This window comes from Hemitrygon akajei, chromosome 1, assembly GCF_048418815.1.
Source record: "Hemitrygon akajei chromosome 1, sHemAka1.3, whole genome shotgun sequence".
Taxonomy (NCBI): domain Eukaryota; kingdom Metazoa; phylum Chordata; class Chondrichthyes; order Myliobatiformes; family Dasyatidae; genus Hemitrygon; species Hemitrygon akajei.
In genome coordinates this window covers 28,383,546-28,405,829 of record NC_133124.1, presented here as the reverse complement: position 1 = coordinate 28,405,829, position 22,284 = coordinate 28,383,546, and the positions used below count along the sequence as shown (strand labels likewise).

The following is a 22,284-nucleotide window of genomic DNA, read 5'->3' as shown; positions in this document are numbered from 1 at the left end:
GGAACTTCAACTCAAAAAATTAATTATTTTCTCATTCCACTTATACTGAATGACTCTTGCTGCAATCCCAACATCTGCAGTTTTATTTGCTTTCCAAGATGTAGGCTAACTTGTACTTTAAATTAAGATTTTAATGATGTTGCCATATGTACACCGAAAGGATGCGTGTTTAACCCATTACTCTACTCATGACAGTGTGGCCAGGCACAGCTCAAACCTCACCTCTAAATTCATCGGAGGTATTATTGTTGTTTGTAGGATCTCTGATGGTATGAAGGTACGTATAGGAGTACGATAGATTAATGTTTTAATGGTGTTGCAACAACAACCTAGCACTCAGCGTTAGTAAGACCAAGGAATTGATTGTGTACTTTAGGAGAAGTTGGGAGAACACATATCAGTCTTCATTGCGGGGTCATTGGTGGAAAGGGTTAATAGCTTCAAGCTCCTTTGCATCAACATCCTGATCCCATTGATGCAGTCACAAAGAAAGTGTTTGTGAATATTTGATGTCACCGAAGACTCTAGCAAATTTCTGCAGATGTACAGTGGAGAACTTTCTGACTGATTGCCTGGTACAGAGGCTCCAACATGCAGGATCAAAAGAGGAAGCAGATGGTTAGGCAGCTCCATCATGGGCACTAACCTCCCCAGCATCCAGGACACCTTCAAAAGGTAATGCCCCAAATAAGAGGCATCGATCTTTAAGGACTCCCATCATGCAGGACATGCTGTCTTCTCATTGCTACTGTCAAGGAGGAAGTACAGGAGCCTGAAGACATACACTCAATGTTTCCCTTATGCTATCAGATTTCTGAATGAACAATGAACCATGAATCCTCCCTTAGTATTTTTTCCTCTCCTTTTAGCACTACTTATTTAATTTAATTTTCATCTTTTTTTATATATACTACCTTGTGTAATTTATGGTTTAAATTATTATGTATTGAAATGTACTACTGCTGCAAAACAACAAATTTCATGGCATATGCCAATGATTAAACCTGATTCTGGTTCTGACCCCTCCCCACCAATGAGGACATCTTCCAGAGGCAGTCCCTCAATGAAGTAGCATCCGTCATTAAGGACCCTCACCATCTGAGTCATGCCCTCATCTCATTACTACCATTGGGCAGGATGAAAAGGAGAATAAAGATCTATGCTCAATTTTTCAGGAACGGCTTCTTCCCCGTGCCGTCAGATTTATGAACAGTCCATGAACCCATGAACACTACCTTGTTTTACTTTTACACTATTTATTTTTGTAACTTATAACAAATTTTTATGTCTTGCACTGTACTTCCACAAAAATATCTCAACATGTGTCAGTGATAATAAAGCTGATTCTGATACTAATAAGTGGCAGGCACATTAATTGGGAAGTTAACAAAATAGCATTTTAAAAAATTATCTATTCTTCTTTACTTTGTGAAGACAGAGATGTCTGACATTTTTCTTTCTACAGCTGCTGTTAGTGCCATTGTGTGATCATAGAATATGTATTGTTTTGTGGTATGACAGTTCGTGCCAGTTTTTGTATTGTTCTGTTGCTGTTGAATACTCCATCTAGTGGCTGGGACAGGAAATGGCCAGTATGTGAAAACAGGTGATTCTATTTTAGTGAAGTTACATTTTAAAGTTTATTTCCATATTTCCCTAATATTTCCATTCTTACCCTAATACAAATTAAACCAAATGTATCAAGTATGACAGAGGAATCAGGAACACTAAAATTTTCAGATGAGAATTTACAGCAGATGCAGTTTTTAATTATTTCGTGTGATTCAAGGGATTTCTTAATGGAGGATTAAAATCCTACAAATAGAGGTCAAGGCAAATCCAGATTCTGAAGAGAGCAAGATATTAACATATAGGTGAAGTTAGTTTTGGTGTCGTATGTCATAGCTGGTAAGTTTGTTTTCATCTATAATGCAGAGGCTTTATGAACTAATGTCTAATCTGCAAGCCTGTAAAACATGTTGCTTAAAGTTTGGAAATCAGTCAGTCATTTTCATTTTATTTGTTAGGTAGTAGTCTTAAACATGAAGAATATGATCACTCAGTTAGTGTAAAATTGTTGGCTATTGCTGGTGATTCCAACCACAACTGCTGGCAATTTGCTTCTTGGCCATAAATTTAAGGTTTCTGTACATGTGCCGTCAAATGTGGAAATCTTGGACTTATCAGAGCACCAAGCCAGCTACTTTGGGTCACTGCTGCCCTAAGCAGTGGAGCCCAGTCTTGCAGAGATTCCCCAGAATTTGTATTGTATCATATACCAGATCAGACCTGCTGCAAAATCTGCATTAACTTCAGTATGGATTGTATGGCTGTGGATGCAACAAAGAGAGAAGAGTATCCCATTTTAAAAATTATTTAACTTTAATGTACTTTTTAACCTTTGAAATTAGAAATGTAATAGGTTTGGATTGTAAAGTAGGAATCTAAGCTTTCGAAGGTGGGGGTTCCTTCCTGGTTCTTCCACTGTATATTCTATTCTGGAATGTGGGATGTTCTAGGCTCCCTGCATCCACGCCAGTTAACTACAGACCTAGAGAGATCATGAGCAGTCAAAAACTTGGACTTATTCTTGAACATTTTCTCCAGATAAATGACACTTGGAGTTAAAATTTGTGTCATACGATAGAAGACATAGAGCACAGAAACAGTTCTGGCCCACCGTTCCTTGCTGATTGTCAGAGTAAGTTCAACATAATCGTTTACCAGGATGTATTGGTTTTATTAAGTCATCTGCAATAATGATTTTTTTCCTTCTAGCTTGTAGCTTTTTCAAATAAAAGTAATAATAACCATTTTAACATTGACATTCTTACAGATAGATTGTTCCATTTTTATCATCTTTCTGAATTGAAACTTGTCATGATTATTTTTTTCCCAAATTGCTGAGAAGTCAGTGGGGTAAGGATGTATTAATAATGTTATTGCTCATGCTGATTATTCAAAGGCTGTAATGAGCCCAGATGGAAGATAAGACACTTCTTCAAGCTTACATTGGGCCTCATTGGAACAATGTTAGAAGCCACAGTCAAGTAGATCAGAGCAGGAATAAAAAGGTGAATTCAAGTGATAGGCAATAAGAAGCTCAAGAAATTCAACAATTTCATTTAAATCTCTTTCTGTTTGTACCAGAACTGACTAGTTTTGTGTAAGTTATCCATTTGTAATGTTTACTCGTTTTTTTTCTTTCCCTATTATTTCATGCTATTAATTAGTAGCTGACGTAAATGTTTCTAGGATTGAAAAACTTATCATATGCAGAGTGTTTGATGGCTCTGGGCCTGTATTCACTGGAATTCAGAAGAATGAGGGGTGACCTTATTGAAACCTATCGAATAGTGAAAGGCCTTGACAAAGTGGATGTGGGTAGCATGTTTCCAATGGTGACCAGAGGACACAGCCACAGATTAGAGAGACGTCCTTTTAGAACAGAGATGAGGAAGAATTTCTTAAGCCAGAGAGTGTGAATCTGTGGAATTCTTTGCCACAGGCAGATGGAGAGGCCAGTTCTTTATGTATATATAAAGCAAAGCTTGATAGATGCTGATTTGTCAGAGCATGGAAGGATACGGAGAGAATGTAGGAGAGCTGAGGGTGAACCTGCAGGTTTAAAAGTAGATGATATGTAATATGATTGTAAGGAAGGAGAAGCCAATGATTGGGTACAACTGCAGACTAAGCAAAAAGTTAAGTTGTATCACAGAGGCAAATTTCATAAAGGTGAAAAATGCAGGACTAAAGGTGTTGCATTTACATGCACTTTGCATTTGGAATAGGGTGGATGAACTTGTGGTACAATTAGAGATTGGTTGGTATGATGTTGTGGGCATCACTGAGTTGTGGCTGAAAGAAGGTCATGGGAGTTTAACATCGAAGAATATACTTTGAATCGAAAGGACAGGCAGGAAGGTGTAGGCGATAATGTGGCTCTATTGGTAAGAAATGGAATTCCATCTTTAGAAGAAGATGACATAGGGTCAGAGAATGTCGAAACTTTGTGGGTGGAGCTAAGAACCTGCAAGGGTAAAAGAACCATTATGGATATCATATATTGGCCTCCAAGTAGTAGCCAAGATGTAGGGTTGAGATTGCAAAGGGAGCTGGAAAAGGCATGTAATAAGGGTAATGCCACAATTGTTATGGGGGACTTCAGAATGCAAGGGGATTGGGAAAATCAGATTGGTGTCAGATTGCAAGAGAGGGAATTTATTGAATGCTTTCAAAATGGCTTTTTAGAGCAGCTTGTGCATGAGCCTACTCGGGGAAAGGCTAACTTAGATTGTTGTGTTGTGTAATAACCCAGATTTTATTGGTCAGTTTAATGTAAAGGAACCCTTAGGAGGCAATGATCACAATATGATTGAATTCATACTGCAATCTGAAAGGGAGAAGCATATGTCACATGTGTCAGTATTGCAATGGAATAAAGTGAATTACAGAGGCATGAGAAAGGAGCTTGCCCAGGTGGATTGGAGGGAGATACTGGTGGGGATGATAGCAGAGCAGAGTTGGTTGAAGTTTCTGGGAATAGTTCACAAAGCGCGGGATAGATATGTCCCATAGAGGAAGTAGTTCGCAAATGGCAGGGGTAAGCAACTGTGGCTGACGAGGGAAGTTATGGACTGCATAAAAACCAATAAAGGGCATAAAAGAAAGCAAAAGTGATGAAGTTGGATGATTGGGAATAGAATATAAAAACAAGGAGAACAAGCTGATCTTAATAAGACAATAGGCAGGTCGCAGTATTGTCAACAGTTTTGGGCCCCCTTATTCTCAGAAAGGATGTATTGTTATTGGAGAGCGTCTAGAAGAGGTTCACAAGGTTGATTCTGGGAATGAGGGGGTTAACATATGAGGAGCATCTGGCAGCTTTGGGCCAGTATTCTCTGGAATTTAGAAGAATGTGGGGGTGGTGGGGGTGGGGGAATCTCATTAAAATCTAACAAATGTTGAAAGGACTAGTACTAGAGGGCACAGCCTCACAATTGAGGGGTGACCTTTTAGAAGAAAAGTAAGGAGGAATATTTTTTACCAAAGAGTGGTGAATCTGTGGAAAGCTCTGCCACAGACTGCAGTGGAGGCCAAGTCCGTGGGTATATTCAAAGCGGAAGTTGATAGATTCTTGATTGGTTGGAGCATCAAGGGGTGTGATGAGAGAGCAGGTGTATGGGATTGAATGGGATCTGGGATCAGCTGTGATGAAATGGCAGAGTGGACTTGTTGGGCTGAATGGCCTAATTTTGCTGCTATGTCTCATAGTGTTATGGTCTTATTGGGGCTGAGACGAAGATTGGATCAGCCATGATGAAATGTTGGAGCAGATGCAATGGACCAAATGGCCTAATTCTGCTCCTGTATCTTATGATCTTAGCTGTTGGTATTTGGTTCAAGATAAAATAGATTAAATAGCTTGCCAAATTGAAATGAACCATGAATAAGTATTTCAGTGTATCAATTTCTACAGTCTGCTTCAAAGTCTGGCAGTTCTCAAGAAATGATGAGAATGAAGAAATGTATTGATATATAGAGACTTTCTAATTGCTTAGTAACTTTAAAATTCCTAAAAGAATGCATTAATGTGAGATGGTTTAATTCAAAGGTGATTTTTTATTTACACAGAGTGGTGGGTGCCTGAATTGTACTGCCAGGGTGGTGGTGGAGACAGATACATCAGAGGTGTTTAAGAGACTCTGAGTAGATACATGGATATGTAGAGAATAGAGGTATATGGCCTTTGTACAGACACAAAGGATTAGTATAACTCAGCATCATTAGCTTAATTAGCTTGGTACAACTTCATGAGCTAAAGGGCCAGTTCATGTCCTGTTCTGTATTGTTCAATGTTCTAAGTTCTAAACACCTTTATAACTATGATAATAGTTCTGGTTCAATGGCCTGATTAGATTTCTAGTCATTATCTCACTTCTGGGGTAAGTAATATTTTGCATGCGTGCAACATAATTTTCTTGTTATCAATATATAGTAAATAAATTTCCATTTATTGTTATTTGTTTCTTGATTTATTCCCCCTGAAATGTGACTTCCGTTCTAACTTTTTGAAATCCTTGACTGATCAAAATGGAGAAGGAATATCCAGGAAGGGACTGAAACCACCTATTTCTTTGTTGGAGGCACAGGCCAGTCTGAAAATGGCAGAAAGAGTACACTACCTCCCATAGTACACATTTGCTTGTCTATTAAACATTAACTGTGTACTTGTGGCAAAGTTGCAGATCCCACATAGCCCTCCTCAGCCAGTTGAGAATTCACAGAAGAGCCAAACAAGAAATCATTGTTGACTCCAAGGAATCAGTCAACCCCTTGTTGACTGAAGGAAAAGACCATTAGCTTGACCATAATCTTTTGTAGTCTTGCATTCTTTGTGATAGTTTGAAGATTTTAAATTACAAAACATAGTATAAGAACAGTGAAATTTGTGAACTCTGCAACATCTTGAATTGATTCAGTAGATGTTGGTGTCAATGTATTGTTATATGTATTGTTTATTGTAATGTTATATGTTCATATTTATCAGAATTGGCAATCCAGCACATTTTTGACTTTAAAATGTATTAATATGTTCTTTAAAATTACTAATCTCCTTTTGCATTTTCTATTTAAAAAAACAAGAATTTCTCTGTAATGTTGTTTTCCATTTTCATTTGGAACATGTACCTTCCTAACTTTATCCACCATCATAATGATGAGAAAAAATGTGATTTCCATATTGAAATACCATAACCCAGTGGTCCCCAACCACCACTGCCATGGCCAACCTTTTCTATAGTTATTGTTAAGTATATGTAGAATAGCCATAGAAGTATTTTCTAGTCAGTTTTCAATTGTTGTTTGAAAAGAACTAATCTATATATTTAATCACAGCACTGTTTACAGGTGGCATTTTTTTTGGTTATAGAGTTAGTGCCAGGAAAATTCCCATTTTCACCCCTTATACTGAGGTGAATTATTAAAACTGCTACGACAATGGTCTTCCCTGTACTTAAAAATTTGGTTGGTTTCCCTCGATGAAATAACTTTCAACCTATCAGTCCAGGTTGAATTTGTTTTCAACTGTTTGAGTTTAGTTGGGTTTTGTGGAGTGGTATAAAAATACTGGTTTAGATTTGCTTCATGATGAGATAAACTAAAGCTATCATTTTGTCCTGGGGTTGTATATATGAGGACATTCATATAGTATGCACTATCACAACCATGAATTTAGGCAAAACTAACACCTGATGTTTGAAGTTTGACTAATTCTGTAACATTTTGAAGAATATGTATGATCAGAGTAATTAAGAAAATAATACAAGGAAGATAGTGGCATAGATCGTGTGGATAGAATAGATCTTGTGGAATGCCCTGCCAGAAGAGGTAGTAGGGGCACAGACACTGGGGCATTTAAGAAATTTTTGGATAGGAAAATAGATGATAGAAGAATAGAGAGTTATGTAGAAGGGAAGAGTTAAACTGATCTTAGAGCAGGTTAAAAGATTGGCACAACATCGTGTGCCAAAGGACTTGTACCATGTTATGTTCTATACTGTGGCTTGGCTAACTTGTGGATCAGTGTAAATTTTGAACTATTTATGTGAAATGAAATTGAGGAATAAAACATGAGTAAGTTGGTTTGGTTAATTGTAACAGTAACATTTTTATTTAGCTGTGTTTTATTTTTGTTTTCGACAAATAAGAATAAAAAATGTAATGAATGTAACATCTTAAAAAAGAAGCACTAATTCCCAAAATTCAATTTAGAAGTTCATCTTAGACATGCAGTTCTATCCAGCAGTCTGCTGCAGTGGGATTTGAATTTTCATGTAACTGACAAAATTGTTAATCATTGCTGTGCATTCTGCTTCTTATAAACTGACAGAGCTGTGTTTACCCTTCTTAATAGCTTCCTTTATTGTTGCTAATTGATTTGCTTCATTATCATATTAAACCTTGATAATATGCCATTAGTGTAGTGGAATGCAGCAAATGAGCTGTTTGATGCTGGAGCTTAATGAACTAATTAGACTAATTAAAATCAATATGTGTGCAAATATCTAACCAGGAGTTCTGAATGCTACTTCTATCTGTGGAAGTCACCAACTAAGTAACTGTGATCTAACACTGATTTATGAGTGCCTGATGATCATTAGTTGGAATAAATTGCTTGTAGTAGCAGAAGCAGTATTATTTCAAGTAGATGATACTAAGTGCATTGTTAGGTCAGCAAACAGGGCAGGCTTACACATGTTGTAGATTGTCACCTTAAGCCCCAGTTCGTATATCAGACTGCTGATGTGAACAATAACTTCACACTTGTACTATGTTATTAAATGGCATGAATGAAATTGGTTCTTGATTGTATCACTAGTTGAACAAATGTTAAACATTAGACTGTTGTTTGCTCCAAATTAATATAATAGAGAAAAACAAATCTAAAAACATCATTGACAAGTTACTCTTTACAATGTTTCTAAATGCTACTAACAAATCCCACACGTGTTTGATGCATTCACATTTGCTTTGCTTTAGTGGAAGTTTTGGTGCTTTGTAAATGAGCTCCATGCACATTTAATACTAAATCGAAATGTTAAATTCTGTAATTTGTTATTATTTTAGTAGTGGGTAATTTCACAAAGTGCTTAGAATTTGGGGAAGAAAATCAATAGAACAGAAGAAATGGATGTAAAAGAAATGTGATTTTTGTGTAGCCTATGGAGGAATTTTGGGAAAGAGTTTTCTGCATCCAGAAATATCTGAAGGCATAACCATCAATGCTAAATGAGTACACAGAAGTGATTATTTAGAACAAAAGGAATAAATAAGATTTGTAGTTTGATACAGCAAGATTCTAGAAATATGTTGGGATGAGGTCGTGGAAGGATTTGGAAATTGGGACAAGACTTTCAAAATCAGATAATCTGGACTGGATGGGAATTGGGATGAGATCATTCGGAAATTTTGTAATGAGATAGGAAGCAGGTGCAAGTTTTGGGGGCAGAGAGAGGGAGAATACTGAATTTGAGATGATGACAAACAGAGAAATATATTCAATGTAACGTGCAAAAGAATGAACATCAAAGTTCGAAGTAAATTTATTAGGAAGGCACATACACGTGTGTGTGTATATATATGTGTATATCTATCTATATATATATGTGTGTGTGTGTGTGTTCCATATATGTACAACCCTGAGATTCATTTACTTGTAGGCATACTCAGTAAATCCAAGAAACATTAGGAAGACCACACCCAACAGGAAGGACAAACAACCAATGTGTAAAAGACAACAAACTACAAATATAAAAGAAAAAAATAAATAATAAAAATAAATAAATAAGCAACAACTATTGAGAGCATGAGATGAGGAGTCTTTGAAGGTGAATCCATAGGTGAGTTCAGTGATTAGGCGAGTGAAGTTATCCCTTCTGTTTCAAAAGCCTGATGGTTGAGGGGTAATAACTGTTCCTGGACCTGGTGGTGTGGGTCCGAAGGATAGATTTAGGTTTAAAATGTAATTTGGGGCTAAGCAGGATCTGTTCATTTTCTTCCAAGATTTGATTGGAAGAAACATCAGAAAACAAAAGCATATCCCAATTAGCAACAGTAACATTTATATAGTCTGCAGTGGAGAGTTTATGTTAACTTAGTCATCACTATGCTTTTTAAGTGTAAATGGGTATTTCTAGTAAGCTACTGATGACAAAGTTTGGTGGTCTTTGCTAAAACTTTTTTCTGGTCCATTGGCCTTATGTGTTCATGTAAAAGGTTTCAATCCAAGACCGTGCAGACACAGCAGGCATTGCGCTCTACAACGGACTTTCCCATAGTGCACACTCTATTTACATTGTCATCAAGACAGATGGATGCCATTGTAAGATTTCATAAGTTCATAAAATTGGTAAAATGTTTGACACGTTGATATAAATTTTATAACTGGGATTAGATAAAACAGATGTGAGAAGATGACTTCCATCCCCCCTTTATTTGTACTTACTATCTTGCAACTATCTCTCAGTTGTGAAATTCAAGAAGATAACTGATTAATTACAGGCAAATATTCAACTTGTTTTTTTTCCTTTGCACAATTTCATATATTTGGTGGAAGAGAGCGGGATAGCAAACTATGTTGATAGACTGTTTTTTATACTAAGATTTGGGTTAGAGGCTCAGTAACTATTACTCTGTTCCTGACAGATATAAATCGAATTTGTGTTATCTCATCAAGTACCTTTTTAATGTCAATACAAAACATGGAAACTGGCATAAGTTGGCAGTAAAAATGAGTAAATACCAAAAACAGAGGGGATAAATTTATACCAGGACAGTGTTAGGAGTATGTTGATTTTGCAGGCTTGTCTTCGTCTCCAGAGCCAAGAAGAATTAATCATGAAGAATGGACTTCAAATATTCTTTGAGATCCTTTCTTCAGTTCTTTGTTTCACTGCATAAAGTATGAACATATTCTGTTATCAGTGCTGTTGTATGAGTTTAGAAATTAGGATTTTTCACAATTCTAGCTATTTCAATCACAATTTTTGATCAGATATTGTGGCACTCCAATTATTGTCCTTCATGTACTGTGAACTGTTAACTTTTATTATGTTTGTAGATCATTGTAGTGCCATGCTTTTGAGTTATTGGATGCTATCATCTAAGATCACCTTGGTGGATGAAACTTCTAATCCCTACTTTAAGACATAGACCAGTTTGGATCTTTTGACACTTGATGTTGCCATGGTATTCAGCCGTTTTATTTAGTCTGTTCTTGTCATAGTGATGGGTTTTAACATCTGATCTTATACCACTGTTTAATAAGAGGTTTTTACATCTGTACTTATACAAGTGTTTATTAATGATGCACTATACTTTTGAGTTGAACTGTATTAATTGGCAAGATGTACAGGCTTAAAAATATAAATTGTGTAGGCCAGTTATTGGCTTGTTGCGTACAGTGTGCAATAAAGTTTGGCATTATTTATCATTCCCAGAGCTTGTGTACTGGATGTCCAAGCCTGTTTTAAGTGTATCATGAAGAAGGTGAGCCAAATAGAACTTGATCTATTTCCTTCAGTGATTTCTGACTTCCTTTTGTTAATAGGTGTTTTACTTCGTCATCCTTATTCCATGTTAGAGTTCCATGAATATTCTGCAAATAATATTGTTTTAAAGGAAGCTAACAACATTTCTTTCACCACGTTTCTTTTCTTATGCTCTTCAGTTTTCCAGTCTTAACTTGAGAAGTATTCAGCTGGAGAAAGTTGCAAGTCCAGCATTTAATAGTTCAATCATGTAAGTGTGGAGCTATATAAATTTAGTCTAACGTCAGTTGTTTTTGTTAGTATTACTAAGTACTCTAAGATTGAATTGAAGTAACTTAATCTTTGCTTTGGTATACTATAGGCCCAACCAGCAATCTTTAATAGACTGTAGGAGGCTGCTCTACAAAAGGCTAATATGCAGTTTTTAACTTTGTGACCCAATGTGTTCCTGCAGAGTCTACAAAGAAATCCTGTCTCACTGCTGGCTCATTTGGTTCTCCATTTAGGATTTTTTTTCCTCCTACCCCTAGACCTGATCTTTGTCCTCCTCTGACTAGTTCAATATTCAGTTGAGCCACATCATGTGTTTTTAACCTTAAAGCTACAGGAGGGCATCAGTTTGGTATATAATGTTTGGTGCATTAAAGCTGATCTGTCACCAAAAAAATATGTTTTGGTCAAAAGTCATTTTTTTCCTTCCAATAACTTGTGCTTCCAGAAAGAGCCACACACTCCATTGTAATCTTGTAAATATTTTTTGTACCTCCCTGTTTTAAATGATTCAGGCTTAGGTGGTCTGGTTGTAGATTTCAACATGAAAAGATTGCTGCTGTGGTTATATTCCCTACTTGCATTTACATAGGATCAGTTTACATAGGATTACATAGGACTGCATTTACATAGGATCAGTTAGTGTAACAACAGGCAATGAATGTGAAACTTCTTGAAGTATTTGTTGTGGGCTTAAAATCATTGGAGTTCTCTCTGTTGTTCAGCCTTCCTCAGCTGGAAAAAATTGACATCTGCTGGTTTGGCACTTGACTGAATAGTTGTCAGCAGCAGGGTAGCTGCATTCAGTAGCAGTTGGCTAGATGGCTGCATGCCAGCTTGTACCATCTGTGCACCTGACATTTCCTTCTAATTAACAGAAGGGTTAATTGTTCTGGCAGCCTCAAATGTAGTGTCTAACATTACCCAAGGGAGAAATGTACAAGTGCAGGAGTGGCAGGGGATTGGAGATGGCGGACCTAACATGCCATTTTCAAACAATAGTTAACAGCAACTGGTTTTACTGGCCAGGCATTTGCAATAAGGTTGAACATTTTCTTGATGAATTATCCCAGGCTTAGATAGATATAGAGAGAATTGTGCTAGCAAGGGAAAGACCACTGCTCGAGGCAATTATGGAGGAACAATTTGCATCCTATTACTGTATATTCCAACCTAATTTTGTTAGGTTGTGTTAATAGGATAGTATGACAGACAGAAAGCCCAGCATCAAGTGTATTGTCAATAAAGGTTTTGGGCTTCCTTTTTGTGTCAGTAGCAAATAATAATTATTTAGATACAGATGTAGAAAGTGACAGTACAAACATTTGTTAGCCAGATAATCTAATTTTATAAAGCTATAATTTGTGAGGTTTGTTTCAGATAATAGTCAGTGTGGTAATGGTGCAAAATTCACTGCAATTAAAATATGAAATAGTCTGAAATGAACAAAATATATATTAAGGTATTGGCATTCTCTCAATTATTATGCTCTCAGGTTTGAATTCTATGAGCTTGCTTTTTTGATTAAACCAAGATATTAAAATAAAGTTTACTTTTTAAATAGAATTTTAATGCTTAATTATGTAGTTACAATTACTAATTACAATTATAGATACATCAATTTATGCTTTGTTAATATGTTAGCTAGTGTTAGTTATATTACCAGTACCAGAGAGATGCTATAAATTGGAAATACATTAACATAATTAGTGTAAGTGCAATTAAAAAAGGAAGTATGATGATCAAAATAATGCAGGAGGTGATTAATAATTAGTAATGTATTTGCGTTATACTTTACTTCTTTAAATACTTATAAAGAAATTAGGGAAATTCTTTATTTTATGTTGACTATGAACTACAGCTATATATTTTTACCTAGCAGGAAAAAATCAGAAATCTCAAAGCCCCTTCTGGGAGCAATATTTCATTTGGAAACTAAGGATGTGATGGGTAGAAGTCTTCATGAGGAATTAAAAGATGCATGGTGTGAAAGTGAACGAAGTGAGCTTGAGGTATGTTTATTTTTCTTCTTTCACTGATAATATGTGTAGCAGAAGAGAATGGGAACACAGTAGGCCAGTCAGTCTTTGTGGAGAGAATAATCAAGTGAAAGTACTTTGCATGAAGGCTCTTTCTCATTGAGGGCCTGTATCCAAATGTTAGCCCAAAACTTGCTTCCTCTACTGACCTACATAATTAGTATGACTTTACCATTTCCAGATGCAACAGTTTTGATATTGCTGCAAGCCATACCAATTCCAAATGCCAAAGCCCTCTGTGATAGCAGGGTATCATGCAGTGTAATATTGCATGGTGGACAGGCCTGTTCAAGCTTTGCATGTGTATCAGCAAAATTGACACCTGCAAAATCTTGCTCTAAACTGTCAAGAGATTTGAAAGTTTCTGAATTACTTTGACATTCAATACAAAGAAAAAACATAAAAACCAAAAAAAATCAGCGAAATGCTCTAAACTTCAAAGTTGAAAATAAAATTTATTATCATAATACATACATGCCACCACATACAGGTTCTTTTTCTGTGGGGATACTTAGCAAATCTATAGAACAGTAACTATAAACAAGCTGTGTAAATGCAGATAGTCAATAAATAGCAATAAATAATGAGCATGTAACAACATGATAGAAGAGTCCTTAAATGAGTGTAGCTATCCTCTTTTGTCCAAGAGCCTGATGGTTGAGGGGTCGTAACTGTTCTTGAACCTGGTGGTGTGAGTCCTGAGGCACCTGTACATTCTACCTGTTGGTACCAGTGAGAAAAGAGCATGGCCTGGGTGGTGAGGATCTTTGATGAATGCTGCTTTTCTACAGCAATGTTTCATGTTGATGTGTTCAATGGTTAAAGTGCTCAAAGTGATTTTAAATTAATGTAATGAACTAAAAAATAAATTGTCTAATATTTAGGCAATTTCCTTGCAGCTGTCCTCTCCATTGAGTTTAATAATTTGCAGTTCCTATAACTTGGCACCAGTTTAGCAGGTAGATGCCACATTGTAAGTGTTGGGGAACCGCAGCAGGTTGTTGCGCTACTGCTGAATTTCATGAGGAGTCCCAATGATGGAGCACAGTCAGCAAAAATATTTATTTATTTTTTATTTATTGAGATACAGCGCAGAGTTGGCCCTTCGAGCCATGTCACCCAACAACCTCTGATTTAACCCTAGCTTAATCACAAAGCAATTTGCAATGACCAATTAACCTATCAACCAATACGTCTTGGGACTGTGGAAGGAAATTGGAGTGCCCCGATGAAGCCCACATGGTTATGGGGAGAACATTCAAATTCCTTACAGGCAACAGCAGGAATTGAACCTGGGTTGCCTGTACCATAAAGCAATGTGCTAACCACTTTGCTACTGTACTGTCCCAATTGATGGACAGCTCACAAATTTGGGATATTTCTGTTTATGAGGCAGTGTAAATTTTCTGCCACTTATGGAAGTAGTTTGACATGGAACTGTTAGCATTTCTCACCAAGTTTAAGTTCATTAATTTATCTATTTGTTACTTTTAATATATTGTACAAGTTCATGTGAATTTACATCTGTTATTTTTTGCATTATTATTTAAGCTTCAATGCATCTCTTTCTCTCTTATAGTTCCCTGATATTCAGCATTTTCCTATAAAACACCTAATATAAATAATCACAAACAAGAGAAAATCTGCAGATGCTGGAACTCCAAGCAACACAGATTTACCACCCTCTGACTGAAGTAATTTCTCCGCATCTCAGTTCTAAAAGGATGTCCTTCAAACCTGAAGTCATGCCCTCTTGTCCTGGAATTCCCTATCATGGGGATCAACTTTGCCATATCTAATCAGTTCAGGCCTTTTAACATTCGAAATGTCCCTATGAGATCCCCCCCCCACCCCTCATTCTCCTGAATTCCAGGAATACAGCCCAAGAGCTGCCAGATGTTCCTCATACAGTAACCCTTTAATTCCTGGAATCATTCTTGTGAATCTTCTCTGAACCCTCTCCAATTTCAGATTATCCTTTCTAAAATAAGGATCCCAAAACTACAGACAATACTCCAAATGTGGTCTCACGAGTGCCTTATAGAACCTCAACATCACATCCCTGCTCTTATATTCTATACCTCTGGAAATGAATGCCAACATTGCATTCGTCTTCTTCACAACCAACTCAACCTGGAGTTTGACCTTTAGGGTACCTTGCACGATGACTCCCAAGTCCCTTTGCATCTCTGCATTTTGAATTCTCTCCCCATCTAAATAATAGTCTGCCTGTTTATTTCTTCCACCAAAGTACATGACCATGCACTTTCCCACATTGTATTTCATTTGCCACTTTTTTTGCCCATTCCCCTAAACTATCTAAGTCTCTCTGCAGGCTCTCTGTTTACTCAACACTACCCGCTCCTCCACCTATCTTTGTATCATTGGCAAATTTAGCCACAAATTCATTAATACCATAGTCCATATCATTGACATACATCGTGAAAAGCAGCAGACCCAACACCGACCCTCTGTGGAACTCAACTGGTAACTGGCAGCCAGCCAGGATAGGATCCCTTTATTCCCACTCACTTTTCTGCCGACCAGCCAATGCTCCACCCACACTAGTAACTCCCCTGTAATTTCATGGGCTCTTATCTTGCTAAGCAGCCTCATGTATAGCACCTTGTCAAAGGCCTTCTGAAAATCCAAGCACACCACGTCTACTGTATCTCCTTTGTCAACCCTGCTTGTAATTTCCTCAGAGAATTGCTTTAGGTTTGTCAGGCAGGATTTTCCTTTCAGGAAACCATGCTGGCTTTGGCCTGTCTTGTCATGTGTACTCTGTAATCTCATCCCTATCAATCGATTCCAACAACTTCCCAACCACTGATGTCAGGCTAACAGGTCTATAGTTCCCTTTCTGCTGCCTCCCTCCCTTGTTAAATAGTGGAGTAACATTTGCAATTTTTCAGTCATCCGGTACAATGCCAGAATCTATCGATTCTTGAAAGATCATCATTAATGCCTCCGCAATCTCTCCAACTACTTCCTTCAGAACCCAAGGATGAATTCCATCAGGTCCAGAAGATTTATTCACCCTCAGAAAATTAGGGTTCCTGAGCACCTTCTCAGTCATAACTTTCACTGCACAAACTTTATTTCCCTGACACTCTTGAATGTCCGGTATACTGCAGACATCTTCCATTGTGAGGACTGATGCAAAATATGCATTCAGTTCCTCTGCCATCTCTGCATCTCTCATTACAACATCTCCAGTGTCACTTTGTATTGGTCCTATAATCTACCCTTGACTATCTTTTACCCTTTATATACTGAAAAATGCTTTTGGTGTCTTCTTTGATATTAGCCATTAGCTTCCTCTCATAATTCATCTTTTCCTTCTGAATGACCTTCTTAGTTTCCTTCTGCAAGTTCTTAAAAGCTCCCCAATCCTCTATCTTTCCACTAGCTCTGGCTTCCTTCTATGCCCTCTCTTTTGCTTTTACTTTGGCTCTGATTTCACTTGTCAGCCATGGTAGTGTCCTTCTTCCTTTTGAAAATGTCTTCTTATTTCAAATATATGTCTTGTACTTCCCTCATTTTTCACAGAAACTCCAGCCATTGCTGCTCTGCTAATATAAATAATGCAATATTAGTAACATGTTACATATTGAATTTTACATAATAAAGTAAATCACTAAGAATGTATTGACAGTGTTGGGTAAGGAGTATGGCCAGGTCACTGACCTTTCAGTGGGTGAGAGCTAGGGAACAATGACCAAAAATCTTTAAGTTTTAACATGGCTATCGATGATGACAAGTATGAACCTTGTCAGACAGTATTAAATTGGAGCAGCGCAAAGTCCAAGAGCATTAGGCAGGATCTAGGGAGAGTTAATTAGAACAGCTGTTTTTGAGTAAGTCCACATCCAACATGGTAGCATAGTAGTTAGCGCGATGCTATTGCAGCTCAGGGTGTTAGAGTTTGGAGTTCAATCCTGGCATCCTCCGTCAGATCACAGACAAGAGAAAATCTACAGAGGCTGGAAATTGGAGCAACACACACAAAATGCTGGAGGAACTCAGCAGGCCAAGCAGCACCTATAGAAAAAAGTACAGTCGACATTTGAGGTCAAAACAGTTAGGAAGAATGAACATCGATTTCTCAAACTTTCAGTAATGTCACCCCCTTCACCATTTCCCATCCCCTTTTCCCTCCCTCATGTTATCTCCTTGCCTGTCCATCGCCTCCCTCTGGTGCTCCTCCCCCCTTTTTTCTTTCTTCCATGGCCTTCTGTCTCTTTTACGAATCAACTTACTAGCTCTTTGCTTCATTCCTCCCCCTCCAACTTTCACCTAACACCTGGTGTTTCCATCTCCCCTCCCCCCACCTTTCAAGTCTACTCCTCAGCTTTCTTTCTCCAGTCCTACCGAAAGGTTTCGGTGTGAAATGTCGACTACTTTTTTCCATAGATGCTGCCGGGCCTGCTGAATTCCTGCAACATTTTGTGTGTGGTCCTCTGTCAGATGTTTGTACAATCCCCCCCACACCCCACCACCTCGTGGACTGCGTGGGTTTTCTTTGGGTACTCCAGTTTCCTCCCAAAGACGTATCAGGTTAACTCAGAATTTTTGGGAGTTGCTGGGTGGCATGTATCAAAAGGCCAGAGGGGCCTATTCCATGCTGTATCTCCAAGTAAATAACTTAGAAATAAAAATCATAAATGGGTTTCAGTAGCATAATCACAGCAAATATAAAATTTAAATTCTTATTTTAAAGGTAGTCATGATAGTTGTTCCGAACAGTGAAAATTCGCTCTTCAGTACTTTAATATCACCATTCTTGAACTAGATATTGCAGTCAATATTCTTGAAATAAATATTTACAATAAACCTGAGCTTTTTCTCTTATTCCTCTATTCAAAATAGTAGTGATTTTAATAGTGCTTGCATTTTTATGAGTGTCTCTGTTGAAACATCATTAATATACTGTACATTTTCTAATAAATCAACAATTTTTGCAGATTCTCATCAGTGTAAGCATTATTTTCACAGGTCTTTTAGATAGATAGATAGATAGATAGATACTTTATTCATCCCCATGGGGAAATTCAACTTTTTTCCAATGTCCCATACACTTGTTGTAGCAAAACTAATTACATACAATACTTAACTCAGTAAAAAATATGATATGCAATAACCAAAATATTGTTATAGGTACACAGTGCCTATAAAAATTATTCACTCCCCTTAGATGCTCTCATGTTTTATTGTTTTACAACATTGAATAAGTGGATTTAATTTGACTGTTTTTACACTGGTCAACAGAAAAGGAATTTTTTGTGTAAAGCTGAAAACAAATCTCTACCAAGTCATCTAAATTAATTACAAATATAAAACATAAAATAATTATTGCATAAGTATTTGCACCCTTCAAGTTAGTATTTAGTAGATACACCTTTGGTAGCAATTACAGCCTTGAGTCTGTGTGGATACTGTAGGTCTCTATCAGCTTTGCACATCTGGACAGTGTAATTTTTTCCCCCAACCTTATTTACCAAACTGCTCAAGCTCTGTCAGATTGCATGGGGATCATGAATGAAGAGCCCTTTTCAAATCCAGCCACAAATTCTCAATTGGATTGAGGTCTGGACTCTGACTTGCCACTCCAGGATATTAATTTTGTTGTTTTTAAGCCTATGAAGCTTTGGCTTTATGTTTGGGGTCATTATCTTGCTGGAAAACAAATCTTCCAAGTCGTAGTTCCCTTGCAGACTGCATCAGGTTTTCCTCTAGGATTTCCCTGTATTTTGCTGCATTCATTTTACCCTTTACCTTCACAAGCCTTCCAGGGCCTGTTGCAGAGAAGCATCCCTTAGCATGAGGCAGTCTCCACCATGCTTTATGGTAGGGATGGTGTGTTTTTCATGCTGTGTGGTGTATGGCTTATGCCAAACATAACATTTAGTCTGATGGGCGAAAAGCTCAATTTTGGTTTCATCAGTCCATAGAACATTCTTCTAGCTGATATCAGAGTCTCCCACATGCCTTCTGGCAAACTGTAGCAGAGATTTCATTTGAGCATTTTCCAACAGAGGCTTTCCCTTTTCAGCTCTCCCATAAAGCTGTGACTAGTGAAACACCCGGGCAACAGTTGTTGTATATGCAGTCTCTCCCACCTTATCCACTGAAGCTTGTAACTCCGCCAGATTTGGCATAGGCCTCTTGGTAGCCTCCCTCACTAGTCCCCTTCCTGCACAGTCACTCAGTTTTTGAGGATGCCCTGTTCTGGTGTGATTTACAGCTGTGCCATATTCTTTCCATTTCTTGACAATTGAATTAGCTGTACTCCAAGGGATATTCAGTGACTTTGAAATTTTCTTGTATCCATTTCCTGACTTGTGCTTTTTAATAACCTTTTTGTGGAGTTGCTTGGAGTGTTCTTCTATCTTTATGGTGTAATTTTTGCCAGGATACTGATTCATCAGCAGTTTGACCTTCCAAATACAGGTGTATTTTTACTACAATCAATTGAAACACCTTGACTGCACACAGGTCTCCAAACCATTTAACAAATTATGTGACTTCTAAAACCAATTGGCTAAACCGTGATGATTTGGTGCGTCATATTAAAGGGGGGGGGGTGAATACTTATGCAATCAATTATTTTGTGTTTTATATTGGTAATTAATTTTAGATAACTTTGTAGAGATCTGTTTTCACTTTGACACGGAAGTGTCTTTTTCTGTTCATCAGTATCAAAAAAGCCAAGTTAAATCAATGTTGTAAAACAATAAAACATAAAAAGTTCTGGGGGGAGGTGGTGAATACTTTTTATAGGCACTGTATGTGATTTGGTGTAGTGTTAGTAGTTGATGATCTGTAGTATTTTTATAACTTGGTGCTTTAGGATGAAATTATTATCATTAACATTTTAAATTTCCAATTCACAAAACAGATGGTACTAAAAACATCATAAGGTCAAAACAAAGTGACAATATATCATTCTGTATGCATTTAACTTTCATCTGAGGACAGTCCAGTCCTGGGTGACCCTGGCTGACCTGGGTGTCAGCACTTGTTCTTTTTTGGCAAGTTGTCGACCTAAGGGAAAGCTTTAGTTTTGTATTAAGTGAGGAGAAATGGCAACTTCATTTCTCTTTATTCAGACAAGCTCACTTCATGATGAGGATGAATATCTTATCACTTGTGTCAGAGATTTGTACGACGCTTATTAATGATGGAAGATGCGGGAACTTGGTCTTTCTTGTCTACAGTATTGATTGCCTTGTACTGTGTAGCTGCTGACTAAGATGGATGGACACGTGTGGCACAGTACCATAAAGTTTCCTGTGATCAACTAATATGGCAATGCTGACATCCATCAGATACTCTGCTTTGATAACTATCTTTTTAAAATATATTTTGTTGCTGTGATCCCAGCATCTAAACCTTTTGACACATAATGTATTGCTAGTTTTATGATACTTTCACGTTCTGTTAAATAAGGGCTGTTCTTGAGTTTTGAGAATGTTAATATTGTTGCTTCATCCATATTTTGCCCTTAGTGAATATATCAATTGGGACTGTAAGATGTAACAAGATTATTTGGAAGGCATAATAATTTGTTTTTCTACTTTGCTCATTCTGACCAGATGATCAGAGCCTGTTAAAATATTGGATGTTGAAGAGTTTTATTAGCTTTAGATTCAATATAACAGATCAGTGAATCCATCATATGAGTTAGAGACTCATTTATTTACCATATCCATATAGTATTCGTCTATTTTTTTTGTCAAAAATTGAATCCATTTTACTTAGGTTATGGATGAGGACTACCTATCATCTCGCCTCTATATCCTCACATGTGACTGCCTATAACCTCACAGTATACCCTCACAGGTGGCTGCCTATCAGCTCACAGTATGCCTTCACAGGTGATGGCCTATCACCTTGCCTCTATATCTGCACAGGTGACTGCCTGTCACCTCCTGTTGATGAGAAGTATAATTTAATTAATGTGAATTAATTGGCCCTGGGTGCCTTCAGACTATGGATGCCACTGTTACGAAATCTGGCTCAAATGACCCCGTAAAGCTCTTGACCTCAGATCTCACCAACGCCAACTCGGGTTCCACCAATCCAACAGATTGCAAATTACGTGGCCCACAGCTTCAGTTCCAGCCCCAAATTTGGTCACCTCCAGCTCCAGACCCAAACCTTTCTTGCTTCTGCTGGACTGCTGGGCTCCTCTTCCCTCACTAATACTCCCAACCCCAGGTCTCTCAGGCTCCCTGTCACCTCTTGGGCCTTCAGAGCCTCCATCTTCTTCCCACCCTACCTTTCCTGAAGGTCCTAATCCTCCCCTCTTCTCTGATGCCACCAACGCAGTCCTCCCCCCCCTCCACTGCCTCCCTGATCCCAGCTCTAATCCCTGCCCTGTTCTCATCATTCCCTTTTGATTTTCACCTCTCTTAAGGTGGAACGTTCTGACTTCAGCAGGGGCCTTACCTCTTATTCCCTTCATTTGTACCTCAGTGAGTACAGTGCCTGTCACGATGCTGAGCTTCTCTTCCATCACTTCTATCTCTAAGCCCACTTCTTTGGCAAGGATTCCCAACTGATGTCCCCCTTCTTTCATTTCCAACCCTCTTCCTCAACTTGTACATCTTGGTCTGGTTTTCTGCCTGATCTGGATCTTTCCATCTTTAATTGCTGATGAGACATCAACTGGCTCGACATTAGCACTCCTCTCTCCTCTTTGAACTTTACTCCCTCTGATCACACTGCTCACTCTTTCCTCATCAATCCCAACCTCACCATCAAACCCGCAGGCAAAGTGGGTGCTGTTGTACTGTGGTGGACTGACCTCTACCTTGCTGAGACCGGGCAGCAACTCGCAGAAACATCCTCTTGTTTAGCCCTTGAACAAGACCCCACTGAAGACCATCAGGCCATTGTCTCCTACACCATCAGGC

At 37.9% G+C, this 22,284-nt stretch overlaps 1 protein-coding gene across 1 annotated transcript in view; it reads left to right on the top strand.

Annotated features, from left to right (window-relative positions):
* Window positions 1-22,284, top strand: part of LOC140725104 (uncharacterized) — a 523,726-nt gene that overhangs the window by 56,715 nt on the left and 444,727 nt on the right. Inside the window, exons 4-5 of the mRNA XM_073040122.1 lie at window positions 11,234-11,304; window positions 13,204-13,336. Of these exons, the coding sequence (XP_072896223.1) occupies window positions 11,234-11,304; window positions 13,204-13,336 (204 nt within the window). The remainder of the gene's footprint in view (window positions 1-11,233; window positions 11,305-13,203; window positions 13,337-22,284) is intronic.